Below are 13,475 nucleotides of genomic sequence, written 5' to 3' on the forward strand. Positions count from 1 at the left end.
CCTTCCACAAGCGGTTGGGCCTCGCGCGCAGATGAAGCGGCTCTAGTTTCGATGACATGAATATCCATGAAGTTTTCCTCGAGGTAATCTTCAAAGTCTTCATTTTCATCATCCACGAGGACTCCGTGCTCTCGGGCTAACTTAGAAATCTCGGTCCTGAGCTTCTCAACCTTTTCTTCAATTATTGATTCTTGTATCATCTTAAGATCTGGAGGATTCTGCTGAACATTCTCTACTTGCTCATTCACCCCACTATCAATTGCTGTGACAACGCTGAATATTTCAGATCTCTGCTTTACTCCACAAATCTGCCCCCACGGGCTCAACAGAAGTCACTGGTGCAGCAACCTTAGGTACCCACACCTTCTTTTCCGAAGTTGATGCCTTAAGATGAAGCTTCTCGGCAGAGGCATCAGTATGTCGAAAAGAGGCACGCTCCCTACGGTGCAGACCAAGTACGTCATCAGGCGGCCTCTTCCCTTTATCTTTCCCTGGAAGATCCCTGTGGACAACGGTAGGCAGTGTTCTCAGACCTAAACGCGACTTAACTGGTCGACGTCCTACGGACCTCAGCGCAACAAGTGCGTTATCTGTGATAGCAGCAGCAGTGCTGACTCGATTTCCAAGGAGAAATCTGACTGGAATACGGGCTGGCGGTACTTCAGCTGATCTCTGATGCTGGTAGACAGGCGTGACATTCTTCAAGATTTCCTTCTTCATTTGGGGTGAAACGACGCATCCCATTCGCTTGAGCAACTTAGCAACAATGCACTCCTCTTTGGCAGCCAATGTTTCAAACACTACGAACTTTGGTGATAGGAGTGGGCTTCTCCCTCCCCTCACCACGACCATGAGGTGATGGTAAAGTAGCGGCGATCCTGTGAACACTCTCATCCCCGGAGGTATTTATCAACGGATGAAACCTACTTCCACGTAGGAGAGGAGATGTTTCAGGCAATCCAAGTTCAGGCAATCCAAGTTCCTTCCAAGTTCCTTCTGGTGAGGAATCTCATCGACTGAGGTTATTGCGTTAGCCTGGGCCCTGACGGCCTTCTGAATCTTCCGACTATGGTTCCTTCTTTGTGACCTAGTCGGCGGCGCGGTCCTCGAACTGGAACCAGTCTCGAAAACTGACGGCGGGGCAGTAAACACATCAACTGTATCCTCTTCAATTTAGACTTCCTTTACTTTAGCAAAAGGTACGACGGGCACAGTAACAGTGAATCCAGCGTCAGTAGGTGTAACTACTCTCAAACGGGCGGATGAAGGGACGACTGACTTAAAGGACGGCAGGGTGGTGACGGTCTTCGCCTTCTTATAAGAAGGGAAGTCCTGGTGACAGTTCAGGTCAAACCCGGCAGGAGCAGGAGGCTCTTGAACTTTTGAACTTCAAGAGGAGCAACCTTCATGACGACGAATGGAGCTTTTCCAAGTACGACTTCAAACTCGTCAAATCCAGCTCCAAATTTGATCTTAGAGGCGACATTGCGGGCCTCTCGGCCAGTGGGCAGGTCGCAGGAGAAAGTGAGAGTTGAGAACTCCATCGTAGCAGCTTCAAAAAGAAAGTTCTGAGGGTCAATATCGGCCAATACCTTATAATTTTAGTGCGGACACTAAAAAAGACGAAAGTCGTTCTGTGAACTGGGTACACATTTTCCTTATTATTAATTGTTTTTATCTCGTGAATTTTAAGATGTGTTCTTCAAACTTATCATTTGCTTAGCAGTTATAATATTGAGATATTTAATTAAGTTAAACAAACGATTAAAAGGCGTAATAATTTGGCTCAATTTGCAAGTAGCAAACTAAACCAGAAAGATACGAGGAAAAGAAAAAATTGAGGACCCAGTGCGGGACCTACACAACTTACAACGTCCAGGCGGAGCTAGTCCGCCAACACACCTATTGGGGGTCCGACCCCACTCGAAAACTAAGTCCTAATGCAGTTCTGCTGTTCAAAGGTGATTGAACAGACGGTCCTGCAATCCCAAAGAGTTGACTGTACTCACCCAAGAAAGAAATGGGTGGAGCATGTCAATGGAAGAAGGGTAATTTGGTCCATGAAGGACATGAACACATTACCGATATATGAATATAAGATATTCCCTGATTTAAATGGAGAGAGAAGCTAGTCCCCAGCGGAGTCGCCAGAATTTGTCAGCACTATTCGCTGGAAGTGAAGTCCCGTCGCCCGCTTCGGAAGGACGTTTTAATTTACATATATATTGGTAATTTTAGAAAAATATGAAATCAAACTGACCTCATATCTTTCACAGTTTAAATGAAAGAGCGCTTACCTCAAATCCTATATCTATCTCGAGGGATAAACACAAGACTTGAGGATGAGGCTCAATCAAATAAACTAAGAAATATATGACATCCGTTTGGTCTGCGAAACCGTTTGATTTACCGACAAGTTCCCCTATTTAATACAAAGAATTAAATAGGGTTTATTTTAGCATGGGTTCGGAAAAACTTCCTATAAGGGCAAACCCCTATAATTATTACATCTTAAATGACCAAAGTCACCTAAGAAAACTCTCGATAAAAATCAGGGAATGCTATCTTCAAAGAAGTCAAAAGGATAGGACTTTTTAACGAAATCGGATGAAGAAGTGTGAAAGGGGAAATACTCGAATCTGGAACATTGTTGAGGAATCTAAATGAAGAGAAACTTGGGGAGGCCACATCCGGAGGCGAACCCCGGCGGCTTCCCAGTCTATCCTATGATTTGACTTTAGTTTTGAGAAAAAATTATTCAAGTGTTTCATCCTGCCAATTCTATTTAATTAGGGCTTATACTTGCATGACACGGTCACACAAGTCGCCTAGAAGATATGAGAGTTTACGTCATATCGGAGAACAACCTCGGAACCTAGAACGAGTTAGGGCTCAAATTGTACAGCAGAGCTATACAAATGCCTAAAAAAAAGGTGGAGGATTTGTGTTGCGCTAGACAAACAACCTTGAAATCTTATGGATTGTTGTTTAATTTATAGGAAAAAGAATGGTTTTGCTGGGGAAGAGATGTTCTGCTGTTGAAGATGGTCGTGCTACCCATCGCGCTAGCTCCAAGCTCCTCGACGTGACGAGTTTAAGTTTTCTAGGGTGTCTAGCTATGGTGTTAAATCAAACGACCCTATGGTTGTAGTACTCTAAATGTCCTATATAAAAGAAGACATGCTTAAAGCTATATAATATAAAATGTGCAATACAGGACAAACAGTAGGATGGATGTAGAACAGTAGTAGGCAAAAACATGAACAGTATAACATGCTGTACAGGAAGAACAATAGGAAGTAGAAACATGAATAATATAACATGCTATATAATACCGTAGCAGGTAGGAACAAAAATGGTATAACATGCTGTATAAGAAGGACAGTAGCAAGTAGCAACAGGAAAATAAAGCACTGTAAAATATAAAGCAAACCTGTATGCTCGTGAGATCTGCCGTTTCTTAAGTATAGCAAGCCCAAATGCATCTCAAAAATGAAATCTGAAAGAAACGTCGTCCAGGAAATCCGAGAAAGAGCAGAAAACTCGAGAAAATCAACGAGAAAAGACTCGAGTAAAAGAAAATCCTCAAAAATCCCGGAGAAATTCCGAAAGAAAGGAAAAGTAACACGAGTGCCCTGTCCCAAAACTTCGATAAAATAAAGGAAAAAAAATTCGGAAGAGGGGGACCGCAAGCACTCTTATGGGACTAGGCTCAGCTGCATATTTATTCTCGAGGGTCCACGAATGCTACTCGGTCACCCGAATGTATAGAACCCGCCACTCGTCTAGAATTGTGTCTTGAACCTCACTTAGAGGGCTATTTGCCAGCCCGAACAGTTATTCGTCAGGTGGACAACCACCTTTAAAGTATGTTTTATGTTTTTTTTTTAACATGCATACAAATTTTAAACATGCAAAGAAGAGTTATCAATTTTTATTTCGTAGAAAAGTGTGTTTTTGCTTGAAAAGGGTTTATCAAAACTTATTTTTTTTTTTATTTTTTATTTAGAAACTTTTGTTGTCCACGAGTCAATTACTCTGTCGGGCGTGGGAATGCCAACAACCATCTGAGGAGCAATCATCTGAGGAGGCTCGAGCCAACTCCCGCTAAACTTATATCGATGAAGGATACCATATCCTATTGTTCATCAAATGCCTGAATCTTGATGTTATAGGATAGAGGATCTTTCTGTTCTATTTCTATCTTCGGTGTGCATTTATCATCAACACCGTATGCCCCAAAAAGACTACTTGCGACCTTGATTGCTTGATTGTTTCACGTATAGCACAACGCTTACGTGGACACTTATGCATCACATATAAACATCAAAAAGAATGAACCAAGAAGCAAGGAAAGAAAAAAACAAAAATGGGGTGAGAGAGAGGAGGTACTAATCCATCTAAAACACCAAAACGGAGAATTGATCAGTCCTCAAAGCTCGTGTCGAAAAGACCTGGGAGAGTAGGGCCCAAGGTCTTTCCTAACAAACATAAAGGGCCACTTTGCATTGATTTTCTCAAACCTCAAAGACGGAGGATTGATCAAGTCCACCAAATGCTTTTCCGAAATGAGGTTTAAAATCTCCCAATCTTCAAACTCCCAATCTTCAAAAGAACAATCTTCAAAAGAAAATGATCTCGGGAAACCACCATTAATATTTCTAAACTCATGCCGAAATCAAAATTCCCCCAAATTTCAGATTAATAAATAGCCTTATACGTCGAATAAGCATGAAATCCTCCCGCAGAACCAAATAAATGCTCACGGCCGGGGTCAATAGAATAGAGAAAACAACAGCTAAGGCTCTCGGCCAAAGTAAACTCAAGACCAAAAGAAACCTACGACTAAAGGCAAACCCAAGGCACAGGAGCAAAGGAGGCTCACGGCTGAGGCAAACCCAAGGCACAGGAGCAGAGGAAGCTCACGGCCGAGGCAAACCCAAGGAACCACAAGCGAGCGGCTAAGGCAAACCCAAATCAATTCCCTACAAGTTTTGATATACATAGGATAGTACAAAACATCACCAATATCTCAAAGTAACAAGTTTGATCCATCTACAATCATTCAAATGATTCAAACTCAACAAGAGGAGGTAAATTAAACTCAAGAAACTCCAATAGGTCCACGAGTAGGAATAGGAACCAAAGCCAGCAAAACCACCTCCAAACCACCTCTCGGGTAAGGGCAAGGCAAAGCAAACCGAGCTATCAACTAGAGCCAACAAAAATCATAACCAAAGCCATTTCTCGGGTAGGGGCAGAAAAATGCACAAGACAGGCCACCCAACAAGCTCTCGGGTAAGGGCCAAAGGCAAGCAAAGCAAGCTACTAATACTCTCGAGTAAAGACAAGTATAAGGAATCAATCAAGGGCTCTCGAGTAGGAGCTAAAACAAGGAAACCAAGCTCCCAAGTCAAGCCAAGACCGAGCCACAACTAAGGTTCGAATTCGGGTTACAACAAAAGGATAGAAAACATCTCCATACCCTCAAGACATCAAAATATAGAACTAACACATATTTTACACAAGAACATCTAAATCAACATAAATCCGTTCATCACTTGTATATTTAAGCTAAGACACCCGTGGGATGCCAAAATCAAGCCTAGTAGGGGCCAAAATCGAATTTAAGAAGCACCAAAACCACACCCAACAATATTAAAATCCAGGCTTCCATAAAAATAGAGTTCTAGCCATTTCAAGCCAAAGCCGAGACTCCAAACCAAGCCAAAACCGAGCCCAACAAGGCTAAAACAAGACCCAAACGTTGATACAAATTCAGGCTTTAACAGAAATTAAAGTCCCAGCCACCTTAAAGTAAAAACGAGCCATCCAAAACCAAGGGACAACCTGCATGTCTAAATATTCCAAGCATGAAACAATTCCAACAGATTCTTAAGCAGGGGAGGTGCCTCACGAGGAGCTAAACCAAGCCCTCAAAACAAGTTACAGAGCTTTCCAAATTTAGTTACAGAGCTTTCCAAATTAAATAAATTTTCTCATAGCATACATTTCAAGATGCCAAAGCCGAAACCCCCTAGCATTCATGAAAGATCAAATAAATTCTTCAATATCTCATGCTAAACGAAAGATAAACGAGAAGTTTCACAATACACATCCCAACATGCTTGCAAGAGGAGTAGAAATTATTCCAAAGCGATGATTTAATTATCCAAATCACTGCCAACATAAATATGATATGATAAACAAAGAACATGCCATATATCCACCACCTTAAGCAAATATCCAAGTCTAATTTCTAACACATGCTCACATTTCATCTTTCACATGCTTTTAAAGTGAATATCTCAAAAATACATGAAGGTAACGTGAACTAGCATGCTGTATCATCCAACAGAGCCATGTTCAAAGGCTCGGTAGAGAGAAAACCGAAAGGAAACAGGGCACTGAGAGGGGGGGGGAGAAGAGTACCTTCTTAATGCAAATGTAAAGCACTTCAACACAAGAAACCACCTCAAGGAGATGCCCTCACAGAAATCTCCTCCTTGAACTCCTCTCACAAAACTCTTCTTACAGCCAAAATCTCTACGTCTCCTCTCCTTAGAAAACTTTTCAACAACCACCAAAATTCCAAAAGAAATTATGTTTATAGGCAGAGAAGAGAGGAGAAGAGAAAGAAGATCACCCCATCCACCACGATACTCGAATCGGGCCAAAGAAGAAAATGACGCATTCCCTGCTCACAGAAGGCGAAGCAACCGAAACATCTAGGACCAAGCGGCGAGCCTAGTGGAAGCGAGAAAAGTATCGGGAAGAAGAGAGAGTTTGTCATTCAAGTGTACCAGGGAGCCAGCTTCCCAGAGTCAAACTACCAAGAAAAGGAAAACCACAGCTTAGGGAGACTGGCACGGCTTCGGGAAGGAAGGCCGCGGGCAGGAAGTGTCGGGCAAAGACGAATGAGAAGTCAACTCTCTCTCGCGTGGAGGAGAAGGAGCTCGGTTGGCTCGTGACCGAGAAAGGGAAAGGCCAGACACGCGAACGGGAGAGGAAAGGGAGGCAGAGCTCGGTTGCGTGAGTTTAGGGATTTAGGGCTTAAAAAGGAAAAAGGAGGATTCAGTTTATATAAATTAATATATATATATATATATGTGTGTGTGTGTGTGTGTGTGTGTGTGTGTGTGTGTGTATACTAATTCATATACGATTTATTCACGCGCGGTGTCGTAACAAAATGGGTGTCTTCCCTAGGCAAAATCGTCGTTCTGGACACGCCGGTGCAGTTCGTTTTATCATCCGGGGTCGGTTGGACGATGTCGTCGACAATCGGGTCAAAAACGTGTCAAAATTCAAATTTTACGAAGTTTTGACTCTCGATCGATCGTTTCAAAAAGTTTATTCGAGTCTTCGATTGGTAACAGTGCAAGCGATGCGAATTGTAGCGATCGAACGCGTCGATTATCCGAATTGCAAAGTTTGTGCGCGCGAGAGTGCGAATTGTGCAGAAGGCCACCCTAAGGCTCAAAAGTTTCTATAGGAATTTATTTTGGGTTTCCTCATGTTGGTTTCATTCTTCTAAGTGTTAGAAGTCGATACCGCACACATTGATACCACACACGTGAAACCACAAAAGAGTACAGAAGGGGGTTGAATTTGTTGAATTTCTAAAACGGGCGGGTTCCATTTCTAAGGTTCTAAGATAGTCAAAGGGAGATCTCTAAGGCTAGATCCTAAACCCTAAGAGGAAGACTAGACCTCACCAAAAATGAGGTCAACACACTCGTGGCTGAGGCATAACATCTTTTGTACTAGGTGTATCATGAGGGGGAAGGTGTGCAACCTCATTATCGACGGAAGGAGCTGTGAGAATGTGTTCTTTATTTTTATAGTGAAAAAGTTGGACTTGGCTACGCAGAAGCATTCTCAACCCTATTCTCTGATCTAGTTGAAGAAGGGTAATACGATATGAGTGGATCAGTAGCACTTGGTAGATTTTTTCACTAGAGACCAATTATAGAATCAGATGTGGTGGGATGTGGTGCCCATGAATGACTGTCATATCATGTTGGGATGATCGTGGCAGTTGGATCGCAAGACCAAACATGATGTCTTAGGGGAAACACATCATTCTCTTGCCTATCAATCATTCTAGAGGAGCAAATATGCATGTAATAAAGAAGCATGTGGTTCCCTCCGCCGCCTTTCCACAGTTGGTACGTGAATTCCCAATTGCAATGGCCTTACTCGTCCTGGAGGGAAATGAGTAGGAGGCTGAGCCACCAGAGGTGATCCATCGAGTGCTAGCCGATTTGTAGGATGTGATGACCGAAAATCTACTAGAGGTCCTACCACCACATAAGGATATTTAACATGCCATAGATATTTTTTCCTAGATTAGTGCTGCCAACTAGGCCTGCTTACAGATTGAGAGCAACTGAGTATGAGTAACATTAATAGGTGCATGATCTCATTGCGAGGGGTTTAGTGAGAGGGAGAGAGAGTACCTGTCCGTGTGCTGTTCCTGCTTTGATGGTGCCTAAGAAAGATGCTCTAGACGAATATGCATTACATAGACGAGTTATAAGCAAGATCACCATCAAGCACAGGTTCCTTATATCTCTCCTGGATGATCTTCTGGATCAGTTTCATGAAGCCGCTATCTTTTTCAAGATTGACTTGCTCAATGTATATCATCATATCAGAATGAGGCCAGGGAATGAATGGAAGACTGCCTTCAAGACCGAGATGGATTGTACTAGTGGACCGTCATGCCATTTGGATTGTCCAATGCACCTAACATCTTCATGAGGCTGATGAATCATGTGTTTCAAACTTACATTGAAAAGTTCTTAGTTGTCTACTTCGACGATATCCTTATCTACAACAGTTTTTAGGAGGAGCACTTGCAGCATATAAAGTTTTTTTTTGGGGTTCTACGGTCGGAGGAGCTATATGCCCACTTGAAGAAGTGTTGCTCAAGACGGCCAAAGTCTACTTTTTGGTGGTACATTGTGTTCAGTGCCGGTATTTTGATGGACCCTACGAATATTGAAATTTTTGTGAGTTGGACGCCCTGAGGTAGTTTGTGGTGTTATCTTTTTACAGGAGATTCATCAGGAGCTTCAGTACTATTATAACATCTTTGACAAAATTTTTGAAAGGAGAGAAGCTTCAGTAAACAGAGGTAGCTCAGTCCAACTTTGACACTCTGAAGGTGATGCAGGCCTCTGTGTTGGCTTTGCCAGATTTCAACGCATTTTTCTAGGTGGAATGTGATGCTTTTAATGTATTAATATATCAATACTGAGGCAGGGAGGACATCTCATAGCTTTCTTTGATGAGAAATTGAAAGAGTTTAGGAGAAAGGATTCAACATACAATAAAGTTCTACGTGATGGTGCGTGCTCTTAATCATAAGAGTGAGTACCCACTGATGATTGAGTTCACTCTATTCACAGGTCACAAAGCTTTGAGGTATTTGAATTGTCAAAGCAAGTTGAAGGGCAAGCATGCTTTTTTGGGTTGAGTTGTTGGCGTCATTCCAGTTCATGTTCAAGCACAAATAAGAAGTTAGAATCGAGTAGCAAATGGCTTAAGTCGCCGCTACTTGCTAATTATCTCCATGTAGGCTAGAGTTGTGGGATTCGAGGTAGTGAAGGATTTGTACAAGGCAGATGAGGATTTCAAAGAAATATGAGAATAGGGTTAGGAAAGCCCTATAGGACCGTACCATAGGGTTGATGGTTATCCGTTACACCAAAACAAGTTGTGTATTCCCAGATGTTCACTAAGGGAGTCCATCATCCTGGAGAGTCACAATGAAGGGTTAACATGTCATTTTAACAGAGAGATAAGACCTACACCTGGCCTCAACTAATGAGAGATGTGGAATGGTACGTCAGATGGTGCATAATTTATTACCTAGCCAAGATAAGATTGCAAAATAAAGAGATGTACACACGATTACCAGTACCGGAGGTTCCTTCGGTGGATGTTAGCATAGATTTTGTGGTAGGTCTTCTGAAGATGCATCGAAACAAGGATTTAGTGATTGTTGTGGTTGACAGATTCTCGAAGATGACTCATTTTGTGCCTTGCCAACGGACACTAGATGCATCACATTTAGCTAACTTATACTTCAAGGTAGTGATGTTGCATGGGAACACTAAGACCATTATCTTTGATACGAATGTGAAGTTTTTGAGCCACTTCTAAAGGACCCCATGGGGGAAGCTTGGTACTAGGATTTAATTCAGCTTAGCAACGCATCCACGAACAGATAGTCGGACGAAAGTGGTGAATAAGAAACATCAAGCAGTGAGATCTGATTCAAGTCCATGTTGAATTTTCTTACAAGTTCTGTGAGTCCAACTACGGGGCGCACTCCCTTTGAGGTTGTGTATGGGCACAATTCGTTTACTCCACTTAAGTTAGTACGCCTTCTTCCTATGTTGGAGGTTAGAGTGGCTGCTGAGGCGGGGATATAGGAGATTCAGAGGTAACACAAAGAGGTTGGGGGGAGAGATCACCAAGTAGAACCGTAAGTACCGGGCACATGCCAATACAATATAGAAGAATGTTACTTTTCAAGAAGGAGATCTAGTATGGATCCGACTGAAGAAAGAGAGATCTTCTATGGGATCATTTGTGAAAGTCAAACCCAAAGTAGATAGACCTTTATGGATTCCAAAAAGGTTGAATGAACATATCTACAAGATTGACTTACTGAGGTATTATAACATTTCTACAATCTTCAACTTGGTGGACTTGACTTCATGCTACAATGAAATAGAAGCTTCGACGGATCAAAGTAAAGCTCCCCAACCCAAGGAATTGACATGAGGACATCTCCTGCACAATGTGCCGGATGATAAAGCCATAGGCTGCTTTGACCAATTCAATCCTGCATGAATCGGCTCAACACAAGGGAGGATGGGACTAGTCGATCCTTTCCTTTCTTGGGAATTAACGTTAATTGAGGGGACTCCACCCTTAGCTACCCTAGTAGTATTTATACTTTGTTTATGTGTTTTAGGGCAGTTTTTCTTCATCTTTTTTGTCAGGACAGGCGTCGGCATCCATATTTTCCCTTCTAAGTATGTATATGATGACGGGTGGTGCTTCGGCTATATCTCATCCAAGGCGGTGATTATCTTCGACCTTCCCATTTTCTCCGCAATCTTCCCTCAGCTGTCGCTATCACAGAACTTGCTGCAGCCACCCAAAAATAGCGACCTCACTGATTTCTTGCAGCTGCCTACCACCCAACCTCTTCCCATCTTGTTGTCTTTTGTAGGCTTTCCACCAACCTTCCCACTTTCTACGCAACCTTCTCTCTGTTGCTGCCATCACTGTACTCACTGCAGCCACCTAGAAACACCCATCTTGTTGATTTCCTGCAGCCTCCTACCGCCCAGCCTCCTCCCATCTTACTTTCTTTCGCAATCTTGCCACCAGCCTTCCCCTTGCTACAGTCCATCCGTCAACCATCTCCCTTCCTTGTTGCAGTCTAGCCACCAACCATCTTCCCTTCCCTTTTGTATCCCTACCGCCAGCCTTCTCCTCCCTTGTCGTTGTTTAGTTGCCAGCCATCCCCTTGCTGCAACCCCGCCGCCAGCCACCTCCCTCTCTTACTTGCCCCTAACTTATTGCCGCCTCCCCATTACAGCCATCCTATATCCCCAACCGCAACCACCCTACCACAACCTTCCCACCACCCTCGATCTAAGCCCTAATTTGGCGTTTATGTTATCTTTTGTTATTTCCTATTTCTGTGTGTGTTTGTTGTAACCCCCGCTTTGATTTCAGTAATAAAAGTTGAATATTCATTGTTGCTTGGTTAACACCAGTATCATCATTGATGCTAGAAAAAAATGGCACACACTTGTTATTAGTTGTTCCTATGCTTAAATATTTGTTAGAGGTGTTTCTAATTGATTAAGCTATGTGACGCACTTGGTAAAAAATTATGGAGCTAGCTTTGCAAACTAAGTTAGCATTAATATGATATTGAATCATTAGCATTACCTTCAGACTTTTGGTAAGCACTCCTTCCATAATCCTTCATGCTGACCATATGTGTGCGGGTAGCAAACAAGCTTTACTGTTAAAAATAAAAAGATTTTGTTATTTTCCTCTTATTAAAAGAATCGTATTAGCATCTATTTTTGTGAGCTCATGTAAGATTGAAAATGTCATTTGAAATTTACATGAATAACTTTGTTGATATATGCCCATTTGACTAGGTCCTTCTGTTAAATGGTTCACATGACCGTGAAACCACTGGCTTATCAGCATCTGACTTTGTAACTGCAATTACTGATGCCCTTAATCGCACATATGGAGAGCCCTACAAATGCCTTCAGAACTATGTAAGTGCACGGGTGATTATGATCCGTTAAACATGTTATTGAGTTTTTATTGTTTTCAGTTCTCGTACTTCTTGTTGACAAAATGTTGTAACTGTTAATCTAAAATTAAATAAAACCAAATTCGAAACCATTGAAATGGGTAATTAACTGTTTATAAGATAGAGTTTAAATTAGAATCATATTGAGGGCAATAATACCTTGCATCTATTAAAGGTACATTCTCATTCGTGATCCAATTTGAGTTTGATTCGTAACCTTTTCTAAAATTCATGCTCTAGCAAACTTCCTGATTTTTATTTAAATGGATACTTTTATCAGTTTTTCCTGTTGTGGTGCGCCAACTAACACGTCATACTATAACTAGCTCTTTTCCTTTTTATGATTGATAATTTGAGGTTTTTACTCCTGGTTTTCTACTGTAAACTTGCTTAGTTTGCTTTTATTCCGTTAATGTAGATGCTTGATCTAAGTTTATTGATATCAAACATCATTCAAGCTTTTCTTGTACTTTTCTTAAAGCCATGATTTATATTTCGCTGTGGCACTAGTCATGGAGTCACCTAAAAATATTCAGAATCCAATAAGTTAGCGCAGTCTTTCTTGTCATTATAATTAGGCGACTTTGCCCAAGATTACTGCTGACCCAACCCATAATATGCAATATATTGTCTGTTTTGGCTTTTGCCCATCTCATGATGTGTAAACTTATGCTGTTAACTTCTTTGGTGCAACTTTCCATGGAGTCATTCATATCATGTGTTCTCCATCACAAGCACGATTAACTATGGAGTTCCTAATAAAGTTCTCATTAATACAACACATGGCTAGTATATTTGTAATTAAATGTTAATACAGCCCAGAAACATTTCACCCCCTTTCATTTGGGATTTAGTTTTTTTTTGCGTCCATCTTCCAGAAGCTTGCCAAGGGCAACTTGTTGTTCAGGCCTCTAGCCAGGCAATACTCCCTACCCTATTTGGATCATCAACTTCAAATTTGGGATGTAACAAGTCCGTCAACATTTGCCTTTTTTTGTGTCAAAGTACACATAGTAATTGTAACCACCTAATACACCTTATGTGAGGTTTTATTTGTTTTTACCCAATATTAAGTTTTGCCTCATATTTTATCGTTCTTTATGCAACT

General features: G+C 41.7%; 1 protein-coding gene across 9 annotated transcripts in view; it reads left to right on the top strand.

The window, feature by feature from the left end:
* LOC110037582 (uncharacterized protein YNL011C) overlaps positions 1–13,475 on the top strand; it is a 162,595-nt gene that overhangs the window by 77,737 nt on the left and 71,383 nt on the right. For all 9 annotated transcript variants that reach the window (XR_002295349.1, XM_020742256.1, XM_020742255.1 and 6 more), the window contains one exon: positions 12,204–12,329. Coding sequence is in view for 8 of the 9 variants with exons in the window: in XM_020742256.1 (XP_020597915.1) it covers positions 12,204–12,329 (126 nt within the window). In the remaining variant the exon portion in view is untranslated. The remainder of the gene's footprint in view (positions 1–12,203; positions 12,330–13,475) is intronic.

This window comes from Phalaenopsis equestris, unplaced genomic scaffold, assembly GCF_001263595.1.
Source record: "Phalaenopsis equestris unplaced genomic scaffold, ASM126359v1 Scaffold221702, whole genome shotgun sequence".
NCBI classification, from domain to species: domain Eukaryota; kingdom Viridiplantae; phylum Streptophyta; class Magnoliopsida; order Asparagales; family Orchidaceae; genus Phalaenopsis; species Phalaenopsis equestris.